Genomic DNA, 25,823 nt, shown 5'->3' on the forward strand with positions numbered 1-25,823 from the left:
TTGTCGTATTGCTACTTTTCCATTAGTAAAGGATTTAAGTTCTTTACCACCCAAACTGATGAGTTCATGTCTGAAACAACATCTTAAGACAGTCTTGCAAGTGACCTCTAACATGAAGTAATGATGCAGTGGCATTTCAATATATAACTCATATATATAACTCGGTTTAGCAGCATTATATTGTATTATACAGTGTCTGTAGTTATAGGCTTTCATCAGAGCATCACCATATACAATTTGGCCATTCTATCATTAAATATTTCCAAAAGAAAAATCATTATATAATAATACTCCAGCATACTGGTAAGTGAGTCAGTGGTAGTGGGTAGATTGATATCAACCACAGCAATGTTACAATAAAATTCCTTAAGTTCATCATATTTTGTGGTAATTTGTAACCTATGTGCTTCAGCTATAGCCACTTTCAAATATAAATAAAAAACTCTGCTGTTTTTTTCTACCTTTGTTTGATTAGTTTATCCTCTGCACTTTTATTTGGCTACTTATAACAGCAATTTAACTCTCTATTTAATTATATATTATCCCTTTTCATTTAAATTAATTCATATTTTGACCTATATTGGATTTTAAATGTTGTTGTAGTGCCCCATAAAGCACTTTGAATTGCATCTGTGCTTGAAAGATGCAAATAAACTTGCCTTTTCTCATAAATGTTTCTAATCAGTAGCATACCTGTAGGTATTATGTTGTATTCGCTTTAATTCATATTTTCTGTTATACTGATGTTATAGACAAAAATATGACATGCAGATATATCTTTTTGTGCCTGTATTATAGTATTGAAATATGCAAAACTATGGCAAATGGGTATTTCTTTCATTATATGCTTGTTATGAATACATCAGCTCTAATTTTTACGAGAATTAATTTCCACGTGGTGTAATCTGTCTTTCTCTGGCTCTTTCTCTGCTGCAGGGCTGTCTTCACGACATTTTACGACAGTGCCGTGCGCGAATACGCCGTCGTTGCCGAGTGAAGTGCGTCTCTTTGGAGCAGATACCGGCTGAGAGAAACGCAGCAACAAGAGAAAGGAATATATCTCGGGCTCGTTTGCCACCTGGATTATCTCCGAGCACCGCGCATCCCCTCCGGTACAAACAAATTGACCCGAAAACTCGATGTGGAAGCTGGGCTGAAGGAAGAAAGGGCCACGCTGGGGAAGGCAACTAGCCGAATAACCAAACCGAGCTCGTCGGAGTAGCCTAGTTGCCTCCCAAGCGACGCTTTAAAAAAGGAAGGAGCGGATACATTTAGCCCAAACAGTGGTGAAAATGGACTATGATTTTAAAGTGAAGCTGACCGGCGAACGAGAGCGTGTCGAGGACCTGTTTGAGTACGAAGGATGCAAAGTGGGAAGAGGCACCTACGGTCATGTATACAAGGCGAAGAGAAAAGATGGGTGAGTTGATGACCAGCAAGGCCTCTAGCCAGGGAACCCTTCGCCAGCCCCCTCCCTCTCCCAAATACATCTAAATTTCTTCTCTCATTTCTTTCCCCTTCAAGGCTGTAATCGTGTGCCACTGGCAGAAGAGGCATGCTGTTGTCGATTATGTAGAGAAACGATGTGAAAGGCTGTCAGGATGCTGATGAGGCTTAGTGACGGCTGTAATAGCACTGACATATGGTTTAGCATTGTGATTGTGGCTTGCCTTTGTTGTGTTGTTTTTGTTCAAACATTTCTGAGGCGCCTATTTCTGTCCTGTGTTGTTGCTCAACAGTAGGCATTATCTTATTTAGCAAAATTAAGAGCCTTTGCAGGTGATGTGGTGAATGTAGGATACAGCAGGTGCATGTGCAAGCACTTGTTAATGGTCTCAGTGGCCCTCTTTTTAGGGGAGGGGGATTGCTTTTATCATATGCAAAGTAAATATCTCTACAGTAACTTAAATTAATTTTGCCATCACCCAGAAGGCTTTGTGAATGGTTAAAATGTTTAATTTGTGTCTAGTGGTGTATGTAATAATCTATAATCTAACATTTTTGATGCTTTCATTCCCTTTTTTCTCCTCTTTTACTTTTTACCCTCAGCCCACCTTCATTCCCTTTTTAAGTACTTTTTAGCATTTTTGCCTTTAAGTCAGTATTGGAGAGATGACATGAAATAAGGGGAGGGAAAGATGGGTAATGACATGCAACAAAGGTCCCTGGCTGGACTAGAACCATAGACACGGTGGTTCATGGTCAGCACCTTTCAGACACCAGGTTTGCCACCCACCTTCTTTCTAAACCTTTTGTTTATTTCCCTTTTTCAAACTGTTTCTAATGCAACCCATGTAACATTTCTGGATCGGAGCTGGGGAGAGCTGAAGGCAGCTTGAGCTACTAGGCCCATACTGGGCCCATTATCACAGCCCGGGCATACTGGCAGCCGGAACCACACAAAGGAACCCTAAAGTGTTTAAAGATGTTTGTGTTCACTTTAGGAGGATGCTGTTTATGAGATTCTGTGAGGCTGTGAAGCTGCAGAGGACCTGAAGGCGTGTTTGGACTGTACTGACTGGGATGTTTTCAGGACTGCTACCAACAGTCTGGATGAGTACACAGAGGCTGTGACTTCATATATCAGCTTCTGTGAGGACTGCTGCGTACCAACTCGGACCAGGGTGAGTTACAACAACGACAAACCCTGGTTCACAGCAAGACTGCGACAGCTGAGGTTGGAAAAGGAAGAGGCGTTTAAGAGTGGCAACAGAGCGGAGTTTAAGGAAGCCAAGTACAAGTTTAGCAAGGCGGTGAGGGAAGCTAAACGACTGTACTCAGAGAGACTACAAAACCAGTTCTCCTCCAACGACTCTGCTTCTGTGTGGAGGGGGCTCAGGCAGATCACCAACTACAAGCCAAGAGCCCCCAACTCTGCTAACGACCGACGCCTCGCCAACAGCCTCAACGACTTCTACTGTCGCTTTGAAAGACAATGGGACAGTCCTGACACCATCCCCCACACCATCACCCACCAGCTCCAGCCCAACAGCCCCAACCCCCTCATCACACCTGGGGCTGAACTCTCACACCTCCTACCACCACAGCTGCCCCCCACAGCGCCCCCCACTCCTCCAGCATCGACACCTCTGTCTGTCCTTGAAAGAGATGTGAACAGGCTCTTCAAGAGACAAAACCCGCGTAAAGCTGCTGGACCAGACTCCATCTCCCCATCCTGCCTGAAGCGCTGCGCCGATCAGCTGTCTCCGGTGTTCACGGACATCTTCAACACCTCACTGGAGACATGCCACGTGCCAGCCTGCTTCAAGGCCTCCACCATCATCCCCGTCCCCAAAAAACCAGGGCCCACAGGATTAAATGACTACAGACCCGTCGCCCTGACCTCTGTGGTCATGAAATCATTTGAACGCCTGGTCCTGTCCCACCTCAAATCCATCACAGACTCTCTGCTGGACCCCCTGCAGTTCGCCTACAGAGCCAACAGGTCTGTAGACGACGCCGTCAACCTGGCTCTACACTTCATCCTCCAGCACCTGGACTCCGCAGGATCCTATGCCAGGATCCTGTTTGTGGACTTCAGCTCTGCCTTCAACACCATCGTCCCGGCTCTTCTTCAGGACAAGCTCTCCCAGCTCAACGTGCCTGACCCCACCTGCAGGTGGATCACAGATTTCCTGTCTGACAGGAAGCAGCACGTGAAGCTGGGGAAACACGTCTCAGACTCGCGGACGATCAGCACCGGCTCCCCTCAAGGCTGCGTTCTTTCTCCACTACTCTTCTCCCTGTACACCAACAGCTGCACCTCCAGTCACCAGTCCGTCAAACTCCTGAAGTTCGCGGACGACACCACCCTCATCGGACTCATCTCTGGAGAGGATGAGTCTGCCTACAGGTGGGAGATTGACCACCTGGTGACCTGGTGCAACAGCAACAACCTGGAGCTTAACGCTTCAAAGACAGTGGAGATGGTTGTTGACTTTAGGAAGAGCGCAGCCCCACCCGTCCCCATCACCCTGTGTGACTCTCCAGTGGACACTGTGGAGTCCTTCCGTTTCCTGGGCTCCATCATCAGCCAGGACCTCCGGTGGGAGCTGAACATCAGCTCCCTCATCAAGAAAGCCCAACAGAGGATGTACTTCCTGAGGCAGCTGAGGAAGTTTAACCTGCCACAAACAATGCTGGTTCACTTCTACACCGCCATCATTGAGTCCATCCTCACCTCCTCCATCACCGTCTGGTACGCTGCTGCCTCCACCAAGGACAGACGCAGACTGCAGCGTATCATTCGCTCTGCAGAGAGGGTGATCGGCTGCAACCTCCCATCTCTTCAGGACCTGTACTCCTCCAGGACCCTGAGGAGAGCAGGGAAGATCGCTGCCGACCCCTCCCACCCCGGACACCATCTGTTCGACCCCCTCCCCTCTGGCAGGAGGCTGCGGTCCATCAGGACCAAAACCTCCCGCCACAAAAACAGTTTCTTCCCCTCTGCAGTCAACCTGACAAACTCTCACTGACACCCCCCCGAACACTACCGCAAGCTATACGTTATATTAACGTACATCACCCCTGTCCCCACTGCGTTACATTAACGCACTCACCCCCTACTGGACACTTTATCTGGACACTTTACTTTACTTTATTCTGGTCACTGCACTGTTTGTTATTTATCTTATCTTATTTTTATTTTTATTCTTATTGTTATTTTAGCTTTTATATTCTACTTATTTGTTATCAAAACAATAGCACCTTCAGACCACAGCAAATTCCTTGTAATGTATGTTACTTGGCAATAAACAGTTTCTGATTCTGATTCTGATTCTGATTCTGAGCTAATTTGTGCTGCAGCAGTTGGATGAGGCCTGAGGAGCCACAAAGCATGGGTTTATGAGATGATTTAGGCCAGGGGGAGGGAGGGGTTATACCCGATTCATTGGAGTGAGAGCCAGTCCCAGTGCTCTGTTTGTCCCTTGCCAGCTGCCAGACTGGGCCTGTTTCCTCTCCCCCTCTATTGTTTTGAGCCTCAGAGGTGAGCTTGATTACACAAATCTGGAGGTAATGCAACTCGGCCTCTTGTCAGAGTCCCTGTGCCAGCTGCCAAGTGCCCCCCTTTATGTTTCTGTGCAGACAGTTCTCAGGGGGCCCACAGTCTGGTCTGGTGTTGATGTTGCTCTGCCTCTCTCTGTTTGTAGGAAGGATGATAAGGACTACGCCCTCAAGCAGATTGAAGGCACTGGCATCTCCATGTCAGCCTGCAGAGAGATTGCAGTAAGAACTGCTTGGCTTACTCTGTCCCTTTGTTTGGTCTCTGTTTAACACCCTCATGCCATTCCTAGGTGGTTTATGTAATGTCTGAATCACCTTCACAAAGTAGCTTTTGTTAAGTAAGCAACAGACATAAAACACAAGAGCTAGAACAAATTAGAAAACAGACATTCGTGCTTTGCTTATACACAATATCATTAATCTAAACTATGCCCTCAATAAATTACCTCAAACATCCTACACTTAAAAATGTTATTTGTTGCAAGTTGTTTTGATTGTATTACATTTAGTTGAACAGGTGATATTGCGTCCACCCCCTGTTTTTGTAATTTGTGGTAATCAGCACAGTAAATGTCTCGCCTTTAGCAGCTAATACATGCATTAATACAAATTGGCTATTTGTTATTCATGATTTCTGCCATGAGAGTGTGTGGTCGGTCCTCTGAATGGGTGTGTGTATTGCAGCTGCTGCGGGAGCTGAAGCACCCCAATGTCATCTCACTGCAGAAGGTTTTCCTGTCACACGCAGACCGTAAAGTATGGCTGCTCTTTGACTACGCCGAACATGATCTCTGGGTAAAATGCGCACACACACTCAACACACACTGGAGCTGCATGGCACAATTTATCAAACATATTGCAACCTTGTCTACTGAATATACCAATATGAGTGGGAATGCATGTGGATATTTTCTGTATAATTGAAATTTTATAATTTTTTTTATTAGACCAACACATATGCACAAACACTGCAGATTCCTACCCATGTATGTGCGCCATACAGTGCATTCAGAAAGTATTCAGACCCTTAACTCAGTACTTAGTTGAAGCACCTTTGGCAGCGATTACAGCCTCAAGTCTTCTTGGCTATGACGCAACAAGCTTTGTACACCTGGATTTGGGGATTTTCTGCCTTCTTCTCTGCAGATCCTCTTAATCTCAGTCATGTTGGAGGGGGCTGTTGGTGGACTGCAATTTTCCACTTCCTCCAGAGATGTTTTGGCTGGGTTCAAGTCTGGGCTCTGGCTGGGCCACTCAAGGACTGACAGAGTCCTTGAGTGGGCTGACAGAGTTCTTGAGTGGACAGGTGGCACAGGTGGCTTAGGGATCACAGAGTGGTCCCTAAGCCATCTGTGCGTTGTCTTGGCTGTGTGCTTAGGGTCATTGTCCTGTTGGAAGGTGAACCTTTGGCCCAGTCTGAGGTCCTGAGCACTCTGGACCAGGTTTTCATTCAGGATTTCTCTGTACTCAACCCTGACCAGTCCTCTCTGCCGCTGAAAAACTGGGATGGAATTGCAGGGGTGATGAGCAGTGCCTGGATTCCTCCAGACGCTCAGAATCTTGGTTTCATCAGACCAGAGAATCTTGTTTCTGACAGTCTGACAGTCCCTTAGGGTTTTTTGCCAACTCCAAGTGGGCCTTCATGTGTCTTTCACTGAGGAGAGGATTCTGTCTGGCCACTCTGCCATAAAGCCCAGATCGGTGGAGTGTTGCAGTGATGGTTGTCCTTCTGGAAGTTTCTTCTATTTCCAAACAGGAAATCAAAGTATTGAGCAAAGGCTGTGAATACTTATGTACATGTGATTTCTCAGGTTTTTTATTTTTAATAAATTTGCAAAAATTTCAAAAAAACTTTTTTCACATTGTCATTATGGGGTGTTGTGTGTAGAATTTTGAGGAAAAAAATTAATTTAATCCATTTTGGAATAAGGGTGTAACATAACAAAATGTGGAAAAAGTGAAGCGCCGTGAATACTTTCCGGATGCACTGTATGTCAGCAGTGAGGTGTGTACCTTTCCAAATCATGTCCAATCAATTGAATTTAACACAGGTGGACCCCAATGAAGGTGAAGAAACATCTCAAAGATGATCAAGATAAATGCACCTGAGCATTTGCAAAAATGTCTTGCTTTGTCATTATGGGGTATTGAGCACAGATTGTGCAGCGAAATAATGAATTTAAATGATTTCAGCGTACGGCTGCAATATGACAAAATGTTAAAAAAGTGAAGTCGTCTGAATATTGTCTGAATCCACTGTATGCACACTTTTATTTATATATTTATATGCCTTCTGTTGGTCTTTTGCATGTATGTGAACATTTCCCTTTTTTAAAACCTTCAGTTTTACACAGCCATCATTGAGAGCATATTCACCTCATCCTTAACAATTTGGTACGGCAGCATGGACAGTCAAAACCTGCAGCACATAGTCAATAAATCATCCAGGATTATTGGTTCTCCCCTCCCATCAGTTGAATCACTATATCATAAACACATAATCGAAAGAGGAAATCTCTGACCCCTCGCACCACAAATATACTTGCACTTAAAACTCCTGTACTAATCTTGTAAATATTGTCTGTGGATTTTGTCCCGTGACAATCTGTGAATATTGACTGTTGTGCTAGTCATTGTGTCTTCTGTGATCTTGATATCTGCCTATGTTTGTTGTTACTGACATTGTTGAATTGAGCTCGCTGCACTGAAAGCAAATTCCTTGTAGAGCTGCATTACTCATAGAGCTGATGCATATACACTCACATTCACCATCAGCCAGTTGTAAGGAAGGAGGCTCAAAATGGTGCTAATCGTGCACTGCAAAGTCTCATGAAAACGCACACATACACCAAGAAGTATTCAACATTTGGTAGTCAAACCTCTGCTGCATTACAGTTGGCGTGATATCAGAACTGAGTTAAAATGCCATTTTCTGACACAAAGCTGCAGCATTCACATTCCCCTCCCAAGGAAATGGAAACTCTTGCCACAAACATCAGCCCATAAACTTACATTTGTGACCACTCAAACGTAGAAAAGCACACAAAATGATGGATTTCAGTCATCATGTGCGCACACGCCGCAATTACTATTATCTTGTCTTTCTGTAGCACATTATTAAGTTCCACAGAGCCTCCAAGGCCAACAAGAAGCCACTTCAGCTGCCTAGAGGAATGGTCAAGTCTCTGCTCTACCAGATCCTGGATGGCATCCATTACCTCCATGCCAACTGGGTCCTCCACAGAGACCTTGTAAGAGGATTGGGGAAGGAAGTGGGGGGGGGGGGTATTTAGGTAGAAGGGAAAACAAAGTTGACGAGAGATTGAAAGATTGTTATTGGGCAGAGAATCAAGTCTAAGGCATGCAAGGCTGTGTCAATCTGCATGTGTTTAGTTTTGGCTCGTTTTTTTGTATGTAGATTAATGATTCATAAACAGGTTTACGTCAACCTTGTTCGCCTGAATACACATGTTCTACAATATTCTATGTTAGAATTGTTTTGGAAGGTAATTACATAAAGCTGAATTTTAATTTTGTGATCTGAAGGAAACTTACAAGTTTTCTAATGTTGCAATTGGTTCTGTAAAATAAGAACTTTAAAAATGCTCTCAGAGTAGTCTAATTTGTCCACAGATTGTAACTGTTTGATTTGAATGCCAAACGATCTGCCATTCAAATCCACTGACTGACAAAATTAAATGGGATGCAGTGGGTTTATTTGTCCACTAGAGGGCAGCAACAAAGAGTTTTGATTACACACCATATACAGGACTGTAGATCAGCAACTGGGCCAAACTGGTCTGAATGAATCTCAGTTAATTTGTTTGTTATTTTTTGAAATATTTGAATTGTGGAAACATGTTTACAATTGTGTGCTTTTCTCTTGCCCCCCCCTCAGAAACCAGCTAACATTTTAGTGATGGGGGAAGGGCCAGAGAGGGGTAGAGTAAAGATTGGTATGTATAATGTCTCCTTTGTAAATGTATTGTTTAAGTTTGCTATTACTTCACTGACTATGTGTCTAATAATATATATGTCTATCCTGCAGCGGACATGGGGTTTGCCCGTCTCTTCAATTCACCGCTGAAGCCTTTAGCCGATCTCGACCCTGTGGTGGTCACCTTTTGGTACAGAGCACCCGAACTACTGCTAGGGGCTCGGCACTACACCAAAGCCATTGGTCAGAATTGTGCAACACCATCCGTCTGTGTCAGCTTCCCCATGTGTGAACATGTGAAACCAGCACTGACTTTAGTGACAGCTTAAGTTAGTGTGTACCCTGCTTTTATTTCAGACATCTGGGCGATTGGCTGCATCTTTGCGGAGCTGCTGACATCTGAGCCCATATTCCACTGTCGCCAGGAGGACATCAAGACCAGTAACCCTTACCACCACGACCAACTGGACCGCATCTTTAACGTCATGGGCTTCCCTGCTGGTGAGAATCCAGTGCTGCTCCATTTTAAATCAGTGAATACATACTGATTTCTTAATGATGTACCAAATTGCTTCAAAAGAGGATGTATTACTTGTTAATTAATGCTGTTCAGCTGCTATTATACCAAAGTGCCACAGCTGCGGTGTTGCCTTTTCAGTGGAAAAATATTGTGGAAAGATAAGCATTTTCTGTTCCAGAGGCAGATTATTTCCTTGGTTTTTTCTTGCTCCTTTTTCTTGAGGCAGTAATGTGGTCTGTGGGCCCTGAACATCAATCCACTGACACGATAGATGATGCCAAGTTGCAAACAGAGAAACTTTTACTTGCAGGGCTACATTTGGGCCTATATTTTCCAGTTCACTTAAGCTGCCTCTGATCTTTTTTTTCTTCCTTCTACCATCTCTGCTGCTCTGGTTGTGTAACTCACCACCAGTCTGTCTGATGGATTTTGTTTTGATTCTGCAGGAAACCAAGCCTTACAAATGTTGCATCGGGGCAGCTTTGATAAGCCTTTTGCAATGTTTGCAATTAAAGTTATGGAGGTTTTTATTGAAAAGCTTAGAGATGATTGATGAGAATGTATAAACACCTACAGACGAGCAAGTCATTTTCAGTTATACAAGAAAAAGTCAAAACCAAAGCTCAATATGCTCTTGTTAACTTGTAGCAAGGGGTTGTTGTGCGGAAATCAAGAGCATTTGCGCTCTAAAAAAGATTCTAATCCAGACCCTACAGCCTAAATAATCTGTTCTTGAAGGGAGGGAGGGTGTGGCATGGTGTAATCCTGTCTTTCCCTCATTTGATAGATAAAGACTGGGAGGACATCAAAAAGATGCCAGAACACTCCACGCTGATGAAAGACTTCAGAAGGAACACGTGAGTCTGCAGAGCACCACTGTCCCAGTTTTCTTAAACATCAGAAACAAAGTTAGAGCACAATGTCTGCTGGCAAAAATACACTTTTGAGTGTTGTTCAAAATTCTTACTTAACCATGTAATAGCTTTCTTGTATGGGGTAATTGCACTGAAGGCATGATATTGATATAATTTGCTCCTTCTCTTTCACAGATACACAAACTGCAGCCTTATAAAGTACATGGAAAAACATAAAGTCAAACCAGACAGCAAAGCATTCCACTTGGTGAGTTAAAATCCTCTGTACTGGGGCGAGTGCATGTAATCTGCATAATTTATAGATATTAGTACTATTATGAATGCAAATCCATGACAACCATCCAGTTATAGTTTGGTTTTCTGTGACAAATTAAGTATGCTTTGTCATTATGCCCTTTCTATCAATGGTTTGACATTATGTGCAATGTTAAAGCTGCAGAAGCTGCTGACCATGGACCCCATCCGTAGAATCACATCGGAGCAGGCCATGCAGGACCCCTACTTTTTGGAGGAGCCCCTGCCCACCTCTGAGTGAGTCACAGCACACACAGACACATACATACAGTCTCTTTCCAGTTTATCTTATGCTACTCTTTAGCTTGAGTCACATGACTTAGGGACACATTGAACAGGTCCCTTAGCTAATTAGCTCAGAGTCATGGGAATAAATGTTTGAAGTTGACAAGCCTCTCTGCGTATTTTCTCCAGTGTGTTTGCAGGCTGCCAGATTCCTTACCCCAAGAGGGAGTTCCTGACAGAGGAGGAACCAGAGGACAAGGCAGACAAAGTAAGAAATGCATGTGCCACATACTTTCTCACTGAAGTCGTTCAGCATGAATATATAAAGAGACATTGCAAAGAGGTAGTAAATACAGGGCTGAACATCATATAGTTTCTGCACTAACAATGTACACATTATAAAAACTGAAACTGACACAATTGTCTTTTTTTTTTTAACTATTAGAAGAACCAGCAGCAGCAACAGGGAAACAACCACACGAATGGGGCAGGGCACACTGGTAACCCTGACAACAGCCACGCCCAGGGCCCGCCTCTGAAGAAAGTGCGAGTTGTCCCGCCCACCACTACCTCAGGTGGCCTCATCATGACCTCAGACTACCAGGTAGGTCTCTCTTGTCTGTGTCTAATGTCAAAACCTCCAAATTAACCTGTAAACCAAGAGGGCACTAACATAAAGAGTGAGGCAAAGTTTTGAGGCCAAACCAAAGAGTGTGGTTGATAGGATTTCATGAATATCTTCTTGTTTTCTTCCTCCCTGCAGCGCTCCAATCCACATGCTGCCTACCAGAACCCTGGACCAAGCACATCACTGCCCCAAAGCAGCATGGGATACTCCTCTACCTCCCAACAGCCGCCCCAGTACTCCCACCAGACCCACCGCTACTGAGACACCCCTCCCACACACGCATACCTATACACACACACATATACACATATTCACGCATACACAGCCCTCACCATGCCCACCTGAACGAATGTACTGAGGGATGTGGGGATGTCCAAGGCAACAAACCCCCCCTACCCCCCACCCCCCCACCCCACAGAGGGCACCTTGTCTGCAGCAGCCTGTTAGGTCATAATGACAACAATCTACACTTCCTCAAAATAACACACCATAACCCCAGTATTAGAAACACTGCTATAGAGCGAAACCTGATGGGTGAAACACAAGGCAGGAGGATGAGAAGAATCGATACTATGGTCAAATCCAACCCGTTTCCGTTCCTCAGACGTGATCATACCAGCCAAGAGAAGATGGCTTGGTTTGGGGGGGACACATGTTAATCTGTTGTGTCATCTCCTCCCCTGTTCTACTCCACCTGTCTCCACACCTCCACTTACGCCCTACTCTCTTCCCGTTGAAGCTTGGATGAGACTGTAAGCTGCTATGTGACTGCCAGCGGTGACAGATACCCTGTCCGACTGTCCTCCTCTGTCTGTCTGTCTATTTTGTGTGTGTGTGTGTGTGTGGCCCTCTGAGGGCCTCAGCTGAGGACTGAACTGAGCTGCTGTGAACCATGCTGGGAGGATGTGGAGCCCCCCGCAGCTGTGGCGTTGAGGATTTTCAGAAAGGACAAAAAAAGATGAGAAAAAAAGATTTTAGTAGTTTATAATTTAATCTGTTTTCATGGTTTTGTTTTGATGGTAAGAGTGGCAAAGCAGCTTGCTGAGTTCGGCTGCTGTATGCTGTGGGCAAGCCTTACAACATGATGACAAAACCAACCAATCGCATGGAGGATGGCAGATGGAACATGCATTGTACTGTATTGTATTGAAATATTTTACATGAAGCAAGTATCCTGACAATAAAAGTGGAAACATTAATATTGTTGCTATTTTGGCAGTGTGTATGTGCACACACCTGATGACTGATGCAAACTAAAGTAAGTATTCACCCTTTGCACCTTTTCAATGACATCTTTTATCTTTCATTTCTTTTGCCATTTGTATTTCACAAAGCTAGTGCTGCGGACTATTTCTCAAGAATTCATACAAATGTCATCTGCCAGGAAATGCGTATAAAATTGCTGGAAGAATCAATTTTTAAAGCTGATATCTATCTTTGCGGTTGTGTCCCAGTGTCACAGAAAGCTCACAACTAGTAATTTTTCAATTTTCTAAACAGTTGTCCTGTACTTATAATAACCCTTTGATTGATTTTTGACTTTAAGCTAAATGTCCACTTTAAGAAATTTACTATATGAAATGGGGCTGCATTAATCAATTCATCATTTGGTCTATAAAAATAGTATATAGTATAAAATAGTGAAAAACAATTCCCATAGCACAACGTGAAGTCCGATTCAAAACCTACAAATACTGCATTTTTAATCATATAAAGTAAGTATGCCAACATCTTTCTAAACTCCCCCACTTTATTATGTTGTCACATGCATGTGGGCTTTGGTATTCATGGCTAAATCAATTATATATGTTAAACTGACAGCTGTATAACAAATGCAGGCCGTGGCTTCCCCCTTGTCCTAGAATAGAACTGCATTTTCAATAATGAAAACTCCCTTTCCAGTGGACTAAACCCAGTCTACAGTCTAAAGACTAGTCTCTGCTCCCTTTCCCTGCTTTGATGACTGACATCTCCCCCAGACTGTTTTTGTCTACTAACACACCTGGGAGAGTAAAGCACAGATCTAAGTATAGCAAGTCCTCTCACTGAACCTCTTCCTGCAGGATGCTGGCCCAGCTATATCAGTCGGTTATACAATACTACCCCAGCTCATTCTCAGCATCATTGCCTGAAACATGTTACTAACCCCCTAAAAACCTCTCTAGCTCGCAATGTTCTGCTATTACTCGTTATTTAAGTAGGTTTTCGTGTCTACAAAATCCCCACAGGCCCCAAGATGAATTTAAAGCCCTAATAATTTTGACAAGGACTGGGACCCAGTTGCGTAAAAAACCCGTTAAGCTCTTCAGCAACGCCCAACCGTAGCCCCGCCTCCTCCATTCGCAACACCGCTATCGAGCTGGGGAGTCTCCCTGTCACTCTTTCCGTTTGAGAGACGCGATTGGTTGATGTGAACGCCCATCATGTATTAAAGCCCCTGCTTGGAGATTTGATTGGTGGATGTCGCCGGTGGGCGCGACCCCGTCCTCAAAGGATTGTTCCCCGGAGTGGCCAGACGGGCTGGGGGACACGGGATGGAAGAGCTAATATGAGTACCTAACGGGACATGCGGACGGGCTGATTCCTTCTAATATTTCAAGTGCTGGTGAGGGCCTTATGATACTTTTTACAACGATTAATAATGTCTTTTGTCTAAAAGGGGAAATCTGTGTGGCTATTTCTGTTGACCGTAGTCTCATTTGTCCAAACTAAGAACTCGACCACTGGACATAAGCTAGCTAACCAAGTGGTCAGTTGGAGCGGACCCCCAGTAGAGGATAATAAACGTACTCTTCGTAGCCGAAACCTGCCTAAAACATTGTATATTTTTTCCGCTTCTGGGTAACTTTGACCAGATAATTGATGATGGTTGTACACCGGCGTGTTAATCAGTCTGTGAGGCACCGAGACATAAAACGGCTGGTTAAATTTAAGATTAAAACTGGCAGAAATTCACGGGGGTAGATGAACAGATGTGGGTCAGTCCATCAGTAACGGGAAGCGACGGTGCGGAACAGTGATTGATCGCGGTTGCCATTAGTTCACGCCGGTGTGTATGTGTGTGCGTTTCTTCCAGTGTGCGTGTCCGTGCGTGTATCAGCCTGTGGGGAAGAGAGAAAGGGAGTGTGTGTGTGGATGAATTGGGAATTTTAAGGCATGAAACATCAAAATAGTGCATTGTAATAACTTTACCATGAAATACATGTGACAATATTTACAATTAGTCGATGTGAAATCCAAATAAGGTGTTAATTAAATATAAATGCTGGCCAATATTATAGTGACAGTTTATCTTATATTCATAGCAAATTTATTTCCAATATATAGGGCTGCATCTATTTTCTATCAATCAATAAATAGACCACATTTTAGATTAATTGATTATTTTGTAATCTTAATCTATAAAATGGAAAAATTAACACAAAACAAATGCAAAACATGGAACTCAAGGTGGAGAAATGCTTAGAGTTGCCATTGCTTAATCTGACCACCAGCAAAAACAACTTTGAACATTCAATTTACCAAATTGTTAATCAATGAATTGATCAACAAAATGAATCTGATATGATTGAAGATATGTATTAATTTTAGATACCAATATACATCACAATATGGCAAAAGTATTGAAAATCACATATTACATAGTAATTAGATTGATGTTCAAAACAATCAACCAAACTCTTCTTCTGTGTAAAATGACCACTTGAGTCACAAATTGTGTTACTCTCTAATTGCAGTTTGCTCTGAATTATCAATTTGGACAATTTGGAGATTATATCATCATGTTATGATCTAGCTAAAAGTCACTAAATTATGTTATTGAATTATCGCCCAGCCCTGACAGATATTCTGTCTTTTTAGCTACAAAAAAGAAGGGTAAAGTTGTGGCTAAGCTCCCTGGCGTACTCTGTATCCAGTTTAGGATTCACTATTCAGGAGATACTTTTACCCAGATTTCCTCACAGGCACAGTCCCATGAATAATGTTGGGACAAGGAGACATTCCTGGACGAGCGCAGTGTCACAGCAGAAATGTTTTACGTCATATTTAGGGCAGTGTGACCTGACGTAATCCAGCCTGCATTATTCATAACATCAGAACAAGCAAAACAGCCTGCAACACAAGAAGCTGTACTCAAATCATAAATTGATAATGACTCCCCTTTCAGATCTTAATGGAGTTCTCACAGCTGTAGTAAAGGCCTCTCCTATCTGTGTGTGCGTTGGCGTAGACATGTGGGCATCTTGCAGGAGTCACAGGGGAAGAGTGTTTCACCCTGAATGCAGCCTGAATGTCACCCCACTGACGATCAAAGACATTTTAATGCTAATGGCACTGTTAACATGCTGCTAATGGGACATTTGAGAGGCAACCTGGTGTGTTTGTACATGTTTGTATGCCTGAATGCTTAAGTATGCATGTTGGGTTGTAATAAATTTAGCATCCCAACACATGACAAAAAAGAGGAGTGAGAAACACTAAGCATGAGAGTGAGAATTCATTTTTGAATGCATAAGCTAATGCGTTCTTCCATGGTGTTGTGGGTGAGATTGGCTTATGCTCAGGCGTTACTCTCCCTTTCTTGCCCATGCCTTTCTCCCCAAGTGAGTGGAGGATGAAGGAGGAGCACTCGCTTGCTCCGCTTTCATTGCAAGAGTACAGGGGGCCTTAAAGAAGGTCGAAGAGGAGGAGGAGGGGGAGGATGCATGGGAGAGCTAGTGCTGTTGCCGTGTGAACGGAGCTCTATTGTCCCGGGAACCTTTCAGTGGCTTCCCCGAGGTCCCTGTTCATACCCCTCCCCCCACCCAATACACTCTTTCTCCCTCACACAAACACATAAACACACACACATACTTTGTCCACCCCTTAATGTTACACACAACCTTTTCTCCCTTTCTCACACACTGTCTCTTTTCTGTCACACACTCTTATCCCACTTGGTGTCACCCTCATGCACCCGTCTCTGCCTCCACTTTCTCCCTCGTTTCTCACAAGCAGACAAGGCCTGTCCCTCCTCCCTCCTCCTGCCTCCCCCCAGTCGCTCATTATTTCGCCTCATTGATGTGATTGTCATGCCAGCCAGACAGTAAAAGCAGAAACATGCAATCTTCTCATTTGCATCACCTCCTTTCTGTTCTATGCTACAAGAAGCACAGTGTTTCCTAAATGTTTATGCAGACTGCTAAATCCCTAAGAGAAGCGTTTGCTCCAAACCAGACCTTATTGACTGTATTCAGTGTCCTTTGTGGCAGCACATGATGTGTGTAATGTAATTTTACCCTTTTGTTTTCTCTTATTGGCGTGAGGCTGTTGGGGTTTGCAGGGGGTCGCTAGCTGAGAAAACGGGGCCAGATGAGGACTCGGCTGGTGGGAATTGGCCTCAATGAACAGAAGTGTCTCTTTTCTGCCGTGGACAGCTGCAATGACACGATCTGTAATTACTGTAGTTTCCTGCTGAGACACTGATAGCACAGCACTGCTTCTTGCCTTGTTGGTGATTTATTGTATTGAAGATGTAACCTCACCTTCCCGTTTGGTCTCTGATGAGATCATTATTCACAAAGAATAAAAGATGAATATTTCAAGCTACTTAGAAGGCCTATATTTTGTAGTTGTGATGGGTTAACAAGGATTTTAAAACTTATTTCCCATCAAATCTTGTGATCATAAAGGAATATCTGCAAGGTCCAACAAATATGAGTTGTATTTCTAGTACCTGTCAGCTATTATTAGCTTTCTGTCACAGTGCCAGAGCTCCTGTGTCTCTCCAACCTGCTTTTCTCTGAAAGGATTTTGTTGGCGTAGCTGCACAGTAAAAACTCTGGAACTGTAATCAAGAGTGAATCATTGGCGAATCTAAAAGTGGTGTGAGAAGGTTTTGCTTTGAAAAGGGTGTGTGCATATTTCCATCTGTCTCCCTGTCCGTCCCCCCACTTGCTTCTTGAGCCATAGCTGTATTGTTCTGGCCAAGTGTTTGGACAGGAAGGAGAGATGTGACATGGGGACGACCAGGAAACAGGAGCTAGGCTGAGACCGCAAAAACAGGAAGCAGGAAGAAGCTCCGATAAGATGGCTGCTCTGATGCACCCTGGGATTTCTCCTGCTTTGAGTAATTGTCTGTAGTCCTTTGAACTACAGGGAGTTTGGATGAGGCTTTAATTCAGACACTCACACAGGTGTGGGTCTTGGGATATCTTTGTTCTTGTTCAGCAGCAAGCAAGTGCGTTCATTGATGTAAATTCCCTTTTGACCTTGGCGTGCTCCATCGTTTTCTGCATTTTTGGTGTTTGTCTGACCATATCCACAAATCTCTGTTTGTGTCAGGATTCCAGCTCGGCCAGTGACAAGCTGCCCTGGGATTAGCTGGCACCCTGTATCTTCCTATCCCTAATGCTTTAATCTCTCTGCTGGTCGCCAAAAGTCTTTTGGCTTTGGCACACTGTTGGTCATCACTGTCAGTTCTTTAGCCACAGGCTCACCCATGCTTTCTTTGTTTTTGAATCCAATAGAATCACATAGAAACAACAGCAACGCAAACTACATCCACAAAAATTATGTTTCTAGAAATTAATTTATAGACAGGATGTCACCTGAAACGGGAACGTAATATTTTTTGTAGGGTTATTGCATTTGCTTTTAACTTTGACTTCATGTTGGGGACTATTTTGATAATTGTTTAACTCATTTTTTGATAAAAAATGCCAAAAAGTCTCTGGTTACAGCTTCTCAAGTGGGAATATTTGTAATATAATACATTTTGGACTGTTGGTCGCACTAATTGATAAAATTTTATATGTCAAATATTGAATATCAAATATTACAATATGTCTGTTATATTGTTATATATATATTGATCTATGGCAGATGAGGTACAGCGATCTGTGTCCACAGCTGGTGGGGGTCGCCTGTCATGCTCATGGACAGCAGACCAGATGCAGTAAGCCGGCATCTGGTCTACTGGTCTCTCCATTACAGACAGTCTCTCTAACCAGGGTGCCAGTGTCTAAAACAGTGTGTGCTTGTTTCCCTGTCCCTGCAGTTTGTGTCGGTGTGAGTCCCTCACCATGCCGCTGGTCAAGAGGAACATCGAGCCCCGTCACCTCTGCCGAGGGGAGCTCCCCGAGGGCATCGGCAGCGAGCTGGAGTGCGTGATGAACAACACGCTCTCTGCCATCATCCGTCAGCTCAGCAGCCTGAGTAAGAAACACACTCACATGGACAAACACATGTACACAATGTAGCCGTAGCAAGAAGAAAACAGCTGCTAAAAGCCTCACATTTTGAAAAACAAATAACAGATTGAAACTACAGCATCCTCAGGCTATAACCCCACTAACTCCAGTATGACGACTGTCTACACTGTGTGTAACCTCTTTGTGGCAGGACAAGATCACATGCTTTCGTCATTAATCCCGAAGCTGTGATTGATTTGGGGTTGTCATGGTTACATGGCCTGGGGTCACTGGGCTAGCAGCAGACTTACAGCGACGTCGCACTGGAACACGGAGGGTTGAAATGTAATCCTTTTAGATAGCTCTGTAAAAACGAACTTATCTGGCCAGCTGTGTGCAGGACTCTGTGTGTGTGTTTCAGTGTGCTTTTGTATGTATGACTGGATGGGTGTGTGTTAACTGTGTTTGTGCGCAGAACTGTTTTATATTGATTGTTATGCTCACTGTAAATGTATTGGACAGAGTTATTACAGCATCAAAGGGCATCTATCTTCCCATCCGTATTCCATTCCCATGTCCTTGTTTCGTAACCTGTCAGCAGTGTGTTATGTGTTGTCATTTGACAGTTACCCTTCATCCATTCATCCTCAGCTGCACCCATTTTCCCTCTCTCATACTAGCTGTGTTGAGAGTTCAATCTGAACCTCAGCAGCATCATTTTAAACCAGTCCTTTTTGCTGCTCTACTTCTTGGCCCACTCATATCCATTCTCTGTCTATGTCTTATTTTGTGAAGTTCCTGCGTTGGGAGTGGGCCTTTCAACAGCAGCTGTGGGGGCTATATATAAATGCCCACACAGGCCTGGAGGGGTTTATCTACAGACTACATACACTGTGTGCACATGTGTGTGTGTTTAAATGGACCATAAGAATCCTCAGTAGAGGTCAGAGTTGACTGGGCTCAGAATGCCGGATCTGTGATTCTTCCTTCCTCTAAATATTTTTCCTTCAGCCCATCCTGTCAGCAGGAGGGACACAAATAGCACTTAGTATGTGTTTGTGTGGGTTTGCCACACCACCTTTTTACACTCACTGTTCTATAATTAAACAATGTTAGAGCAGTGCTGAAACTACTCTGGCTGGTTTTTAACCTGTTGACATCCAGGGGAGGATTTTTTTATCCTAGTCCTTCCATGTCAATACTTTATACTCATTAGCCCTGGGCTTAAACCCCCAGTTTATAGCTCCATTAACCCTGGGTTAACAGTCGTGTCACACTTACAACTTGTAATTTGGGTTACTTCCTCCCTTGGCCCTTACTAAACCCCACTCCAGAGCAGGGTCAGCGCTACTTTTCAGGGTTATTCCCCAAAACACAGGGTTCAGAAAGAAGACAAGTGTGAATCAGGGTTAGAACCAAAACAACAAAATGTTTGTTATCCAATTAAATGTAATGTCTAAAAGAAAGTAAAGTTTTTACAAATGGTTTCCGGGTTTTAACTGGCAACACTGAGGTCAAGAGTCTCTAACAATAACAAGGCAGCCTTTAATAACTTCCACAAACAATACAGTTCATGTAGGAGGATTTCTGTAGTCAGTGCAGATTAATTTATTAATGAGGAATGTTGCTATATGGAGCTGTATGAGATGCCATTTCCTGTCTCTCAAGACTCTAGTTTCACATTGTGTCACATTACCATTGTATTGATTTGACTTCAGTCTCTGTGGGGATTGACTTGGCTCCAGATAATGATTACAAGTCTCCTTCTTTCTCTCAAATTTCCTGCTTCTCTCTCTCTATTTTTCTGCTTTTTCTTTCCAGGTAAACATGCAGAGGACATATTTGGCGAGCTTTTTAATGAGGCCAACACCTTCTACCTGCGTGCCAACTCTCTCCAGGACCGCATTGACCGGCTGGCTGTCAAGGTCACACAGCTGGACTCCACCGTAGAAGAAGGTGGGTCAGATGTTAGAGGTCTGAGGGGGAAAGCACAGTATCACTCATTGTCCAAGTTTTGTTTGTTTGCCTTTTCTACTCTACTTTCTTTTGTCATTATTTCCTCTTCCTCCTTCCAGTAGACCAATCATTTGACCAGTCATTTGTCCTCTCTTCCCCTTTTTATGTTCCCAGTTTCCCTGCAAGACATCAACATGAGGAAAGCCTTCAAGAGCTCCACCACTCAGGACCAGCAGGTGGTGTCCAAGAGCAGCGTCCCCAATCCTGTCAAAGAGATGTACAACCTGAGTGACAAGCCTCCACCACTCAACATCCTCTCATCATACAGGTCGGCGTTGTTGATGCACACACACTCACCAAACACACTGGATCAGATCTATTAAATAGCTTAAACATTTTAAACCATGTGTTCTACTTTATAACTTTGACAGTAATGCTTAAAGTCATCCACTGTTCTTGATTTGGCTCCTTGTTTCTGACCTACATTCACAGTGAAACAGCACATTTGGTACCATTTCCTACTGCTATGTGATAGCTGCTTTTATCCACTGTGCTTTCCAGTACTTTGGGTGCATTACATATTTAGCATGGCTGGCTCAAGTGGGAATCCAACTCCTAACCCTGACTATATAGCACACTTTTCTCTCTCTCTTCTCCAGTCTTTCTGTCTCTCTGCCTTTTCACTCTTTCACAGAGACAGCATAACTGGAAATGACAGGATTCATTTCCAGTTATGCTGTCTCTGTGGTAAAAATGCAGGATCCACACTCATTATTTCACCCTTGTTCTTCCATCAGCCTCCTCCACTTGTACAATATTCATGCTTCACATGTTTTATACCCAACTTAGTCTCCCCGCAGAGAGACAAAAAATACTACCCTTTTCTCTATCTTGTCATTCTGCCTAAACAACGACAATGCATTGACTGCTTCATACATGTTTCTATACAAAGACATGTGTGCACCTGTATCACCTTCTTGGTGTCTCTCTCTGTAGGGATGACCACAAGGAAGCACTTAAGTTCTACACCGATCCCTCCTACTTCTTCAACCTGTGGAAGGAGAAAATGCTGCAAGACACCGAGGATAAGAGGAAAGAGAAGAGGAAGCAGAAGGTACATGTGCCCATGAGGTTCTCACAGATCATGCTAGGGTTTAATATATCATTACAGTTTATTTTGGTCAGATTTTGAGATTTTGTAACCAAATATTGTATCAGGTTAGTTTCTATTTTAATACCATACATGCCCCACGAAATATGTGGATATAATAAAATATCCTAAATGCTCTCTTCCTCTCTCTCTCTCTCTCTTATAGGAGCAGAGGCGTTGTGTGGATGGGACGTTACAGAGGGAGGTGAAGAAGGTCCGAAAGGCCAGGAACCGTCGGCAGGAGTGGAACATGATGGCTCTGGATAAAGAGCTGAGGCCGGACCATCGACACACCATACACCGAGACAGGGGGGCTTCCTCTGAGGGCTCAATGTCACCAGAGAACAGGTAGGTCACTTCATATTCCTGATTCTTCTAAGAAACATTATATGTAATATATGTGTGTGCAGTGCATTTAATTTTTTTTCAATTTCACCTTCCATCTTCTTCTCTTCCTCCTTCCCGCTGTCTCTATCAGGGGTCACGGTCCTGACCAGCACCACTACCCCAACTCCATGAACCATGCTGGCCACGCCCACACCTACTCCGGCCCTCCGCCCAGCGTCCTGGCTGCCCAGATGGCTGCAGGGCACGCCCCTCGTGGAGGAGCTGAACATGATAATAGAGGCAGGACTATGATGGCCTATCAGGGTGGGACACTGGGCCGTGTCCACCACCACCATGTCCCGCTGCCTCCTCCACCCACTGAGGCAATGAACGGTGGCTCCATGTCCCTTCCACCAATGGACTACAGGTAAACATACAAGTCAATGGGAAACTCTCTCATTCACTCACATGCTTTTAATGTTGTATTTCAAGCTTTTCCCACACAGTCACTCATATCTTAATTCATATTTATATTCTATGTTTCTTTGCGGCTCAGGTTCAGGTGTTTTTTTATGTATAATTTCTTGGAGTACGCTGTTTAGAAATTAAAAAGTGAAAATAAGGACACAAATCCCAGGACAACTCAAGAAAGTTATTTAACTCGTTTTAGCTACTTCACACAAGTGCAATGGAGGCTCTAGTTCACTTTATAGTTGTAACATAATGGAATTAAATGATCTGTTTGCTTTACAATAATGCAGTTTTAAGTAGTATCATGTCGATTTAAACAAGCCAGCACAGGCTCATACATGAATCCACTCTTATGAACTGTGAGCTAATGCTGCCACCTAGTGGGTCAGTGTCTTTATGTTTCACTATCAAACCCTGACGACTGTAGTTGTGATAGCAAACCTACAGACTGATGTTGTTAACTCTACTAATTCTCTTTCATTTCTTCTTTCTTGCAGTATGGATGGCTATGCCAACACTGGTCCCCCTCCCCCACCTCCAGCTCCTCTCATCCCTTCTGCCCAAACTGCCTTTGCCTTACCTCCCGGAGGTCCGATGCCTCCTGGGCCAATGGCCGGCGCTGGTGGCTACGCTCCGCCTCCACCACCTGTATCTGGAGCCCATGCAGCTCCACCTCCCCCTGGTCCTCCACCTCCTCCCCTCCCAGCTGGTGCCTCCCACTTCACAACCCACAAGATGTCCTCCTCTGCACCTGCTGAGACCACAGTGGTCAATGATGCCCGCAGTGATCTGCTGGCTGCTATACGTATGGGTAAGAGCTGTAGTGTGTGTGCCCATAAAGATGTGTCATTTTAATGCATCTTTTTTAGAATAATATCTATTTGTATTACCTTTCAAGAGAGGATTAAATATAGGAATAAATAATATTGTAAATACACTAAAATTGGAAAACAAAAGTAAGAAATAGCTATAAACAATGGGAATTGTGTATATGAAATGGCCTAGCAAACATTTAGAGATTGACTATCTTATATTTTGCCTATGTGTCTTACCAAAATCTTTATATGAGAAGAAACATGTTGGTTATTTACAACCACAGGGACGCAGCATCATCACTGCAGTCCTCTTGTAATCTTTGGTATCTCAAACACAAATGGCTCCGACGTGTTTTTAAAAAGCTTAAACAACCTATTATGTAAGCCACACATTTTAAAAAACTTCATGTATTCATAACTTGCTAACTAAGGACAAAGTAGACCTAGGGAGCAGCTTTGCAACCCAACATTTAATGCGGAAAGTCACAGACAACTCTCTCTTTACATATACCTATTACTTAATTATATCTAATTTACTCTAAAAATAGATATTTAGGGTATTTACAACATATTTAGTTACCATGCTTGATATTTAAACAAAAGTAGAGTATTTTTTTGATTTTCAGCTTTATCAAAAATTGTTTTTTCATTTTTCATCTATAATGAAGGAAATAACACAAAAATGAAGCTACTTTTGATACTGCTATCATATCTACTCTGTATTTGAAGAGCCACTGTGTCAGTTAAAAACACGGCTTTACATCCCATGTCCTCCTGTAGGCATCCAGTTGAAGAAGGTGCAGGAGCAGCAGGAGCAGCAGGCTAAGCGGGAGCCAGTTGGGAACGACGTGGCCACCATCCTGTCGCGACGCATCGCCGTGGAGTACTCCGACTCTGAAGACGACTCCGAGTTGGAGGAGAACGACTGGTCGGATTAACACACATTTAAAAAGAAACGGGATAACCACTGAAGATACACACACACAATAAGACACACACTCACGTGAAAGAATGCCCACTGTACCACAACCACGGGTTGTCACACACTTTGTTGCTGAAAACACACACACCACACCTACACACAATCACATGCTGTAGGTTGATATAAGCTGAATGGTCCAAAACTGGAAATCTGGGGGTGTATTCAAGATGCATAAACACTGTAAAGACACTAGTAATATACTGTAATGCTGACCACTCTAAAACATTAATGTTCAGTTTTAAATATATATATTTCAAAGCATTGTGAATACACCCCAGTGGCTGTTTCTCTACCTGTTATAACACTATAGACGCCCTGTGAAGGTGCTTATTTCATGTATAGTCGAAGCTTGAGAGCGTTAGAAGAATTAGAAACTTTCCTCTTGCGCTAACCAATGTACTTTTCTTTTTTTAAATGTTTTTACTGAAACACTTGCGTATGCCATAGATCATGAGGCAAGTTTTTAACATGTGAAGAAGTAATGGACGAGCTCAGTCAATGATAATGGCTTCAGGCCCCTGAGGGAGTGAATGGGGAGAGTGTTTGAAATGCTGTGGTAATGATGGATGAGAGGGCGATGTGTAAAAAGTCTTATTGATCATAAATATGATAATTGATCGAACCATCTGCGTCCTCAATCGATCACTGCTGTGTGGGAGGGGAAGGGGGGGGGGGTCATGTATATGCTAGTGTGAGCTCTGTAACCTTTGACTCAGAGAAAAATAAAACGATGAATGAAGGATCACGGCTGGGCTGCCGTGTGTCTTTACTGTCGTCATAGAGACGACACATACCTGGCTTTAAGACTTCAGTTTCCATGGTAACAGTACAGCTAAGAAGGGAGTTGCCAGGGAAACAGAAGAGTGCGAAAAAAGGGGGGCACCGAGCCAGGGCGAAGATGAACAAATTAGTCAAGGCAGGAGTTTTATGCACAGCACATGTTTGTTTTTAATACAAAATTAACAAGATCTCTCAATTGAGCGAACTAACCAAAGCAATAAAAAGTACAACTAACACCTTGGAAAAATAGACACCACGTTCACACAAATGTTTTTGTTTTTTGTTTTTTACAATATCTCAGTTAAGTTAGTGCATGTTGATTATCGTTTATACGTTTCATTTTGCAGATACTTAATTTGTTGTGCCATTTTCATCCAAAAAAATAAAGTGCATTTCACATTGAAAACTACGCATACGTCTACACAAGATGCTGTTACTGTGGCGTCCTCCCATCTCCAACCCCCCCCCCACCCCAAAACACACACACGCACTCACAGGCCCTTGAGTGTTTTGATATTTAGCTCTAGATAAGTAACCATCAGAGAGACACCTCCTCCCGCTGAACTAACAGCCCATCGTTGGCTACACATTTTCTCAAAAACCCCAGTTGCTTTGTACACAACTTTGTGTACTATCACACTGTGGAACCATTCAATAGGTGAACAGGTGTGTGTATACAGAGAAGTA

The 25,823-nt window shown here is 43.5% G+C and overlaps 2 protein-coding genes across 3 annotated transcripts; both read left to right on the forward strand.

Annotated features, from left to right (window-relative positions):
* Positions 1-1,111: 1,111 nt before the first annotated feature.
* On the forward strand, positions 1,112-12,682 carry cdk8 (cyclin dependent kinase 8). 2 transcript variants are annotated; one of them, XM_070927941.1, is made up of 13 exons: positions 1,112-1,420; positions 5,151-5,226; positions 5,689-5,799; positions 8,115-8,255; positions 8,903-8,960; positions 9,053-9,184; positions 9,299-9,442; positions 10,249-10,318; positions 10,511-10,583; positions 10,770-10,867; positions 11,045-11,123; positions 11,301-11,459; positions 11,619-12,682. In XM_070927941.1, exons 1-13 carry the CDS (start codon positions 1,293-1,295, stop codon positions 11,742-11,744), a joined length of 1,395 nt encoding a protein of 464 aa, XP_070784042.1. In that variant the 5' UTR covers positions 1,112-1,292; the 3' UTR covers positions 11,745-12,682. The 2 variants fall into 2 exon arrangements, with proteins under 2 accessions (XP_070784042.1, XP_070784043.1); XM_070927942.1 differs by having other exon boundaries at positions 11,304-11,459.
* Positions 12,683-14,025: 1,343 nt separating this feature from the next.
* Positions 14,026-25,009, forward strand: wasf3b (WASP family member 3b). The gene is made up of 9 exons (XM_070928086.1): positions 14,026-14,088; positions 18,523-18,680; positions 20,477-20,611; positions 20,786-20,939; positions 21,608-21,725; positions 21,928-22,109; positions 22,240-22,515; positions 23,057-23,370; positions 24,155-25,009. Exons 2-9 carry the CDS (start codon positions 18,548-18,550, stop codon positions 24,310-24,312), a joined length of 1,470 nt encoding a protein of 489 aa, XP_070784187.1. The 5' UTR covers positions 14,026-14,088; positions 18,523-18,547; the 3' UTR covers positions 24,313-25,009.
* Positions 25,010-25,823: the final 814 nt, after the last annotated feature.

The sequence above is a fragment of the Enoplosus armatus genome, chromosome 21 (assembly GCF_043641665.1).
Source record: "Enoplosus armatus isolate fEnoArm2 chromosome 21, fEnoArm2.hap1, whole genome shotgun sequence".
NCBI lineage: Eukaryota > Metazoa > Chordata > Actinopteri > Centrarchiformes > Enoplosidae > Enoplosus > Enoplosus armatus.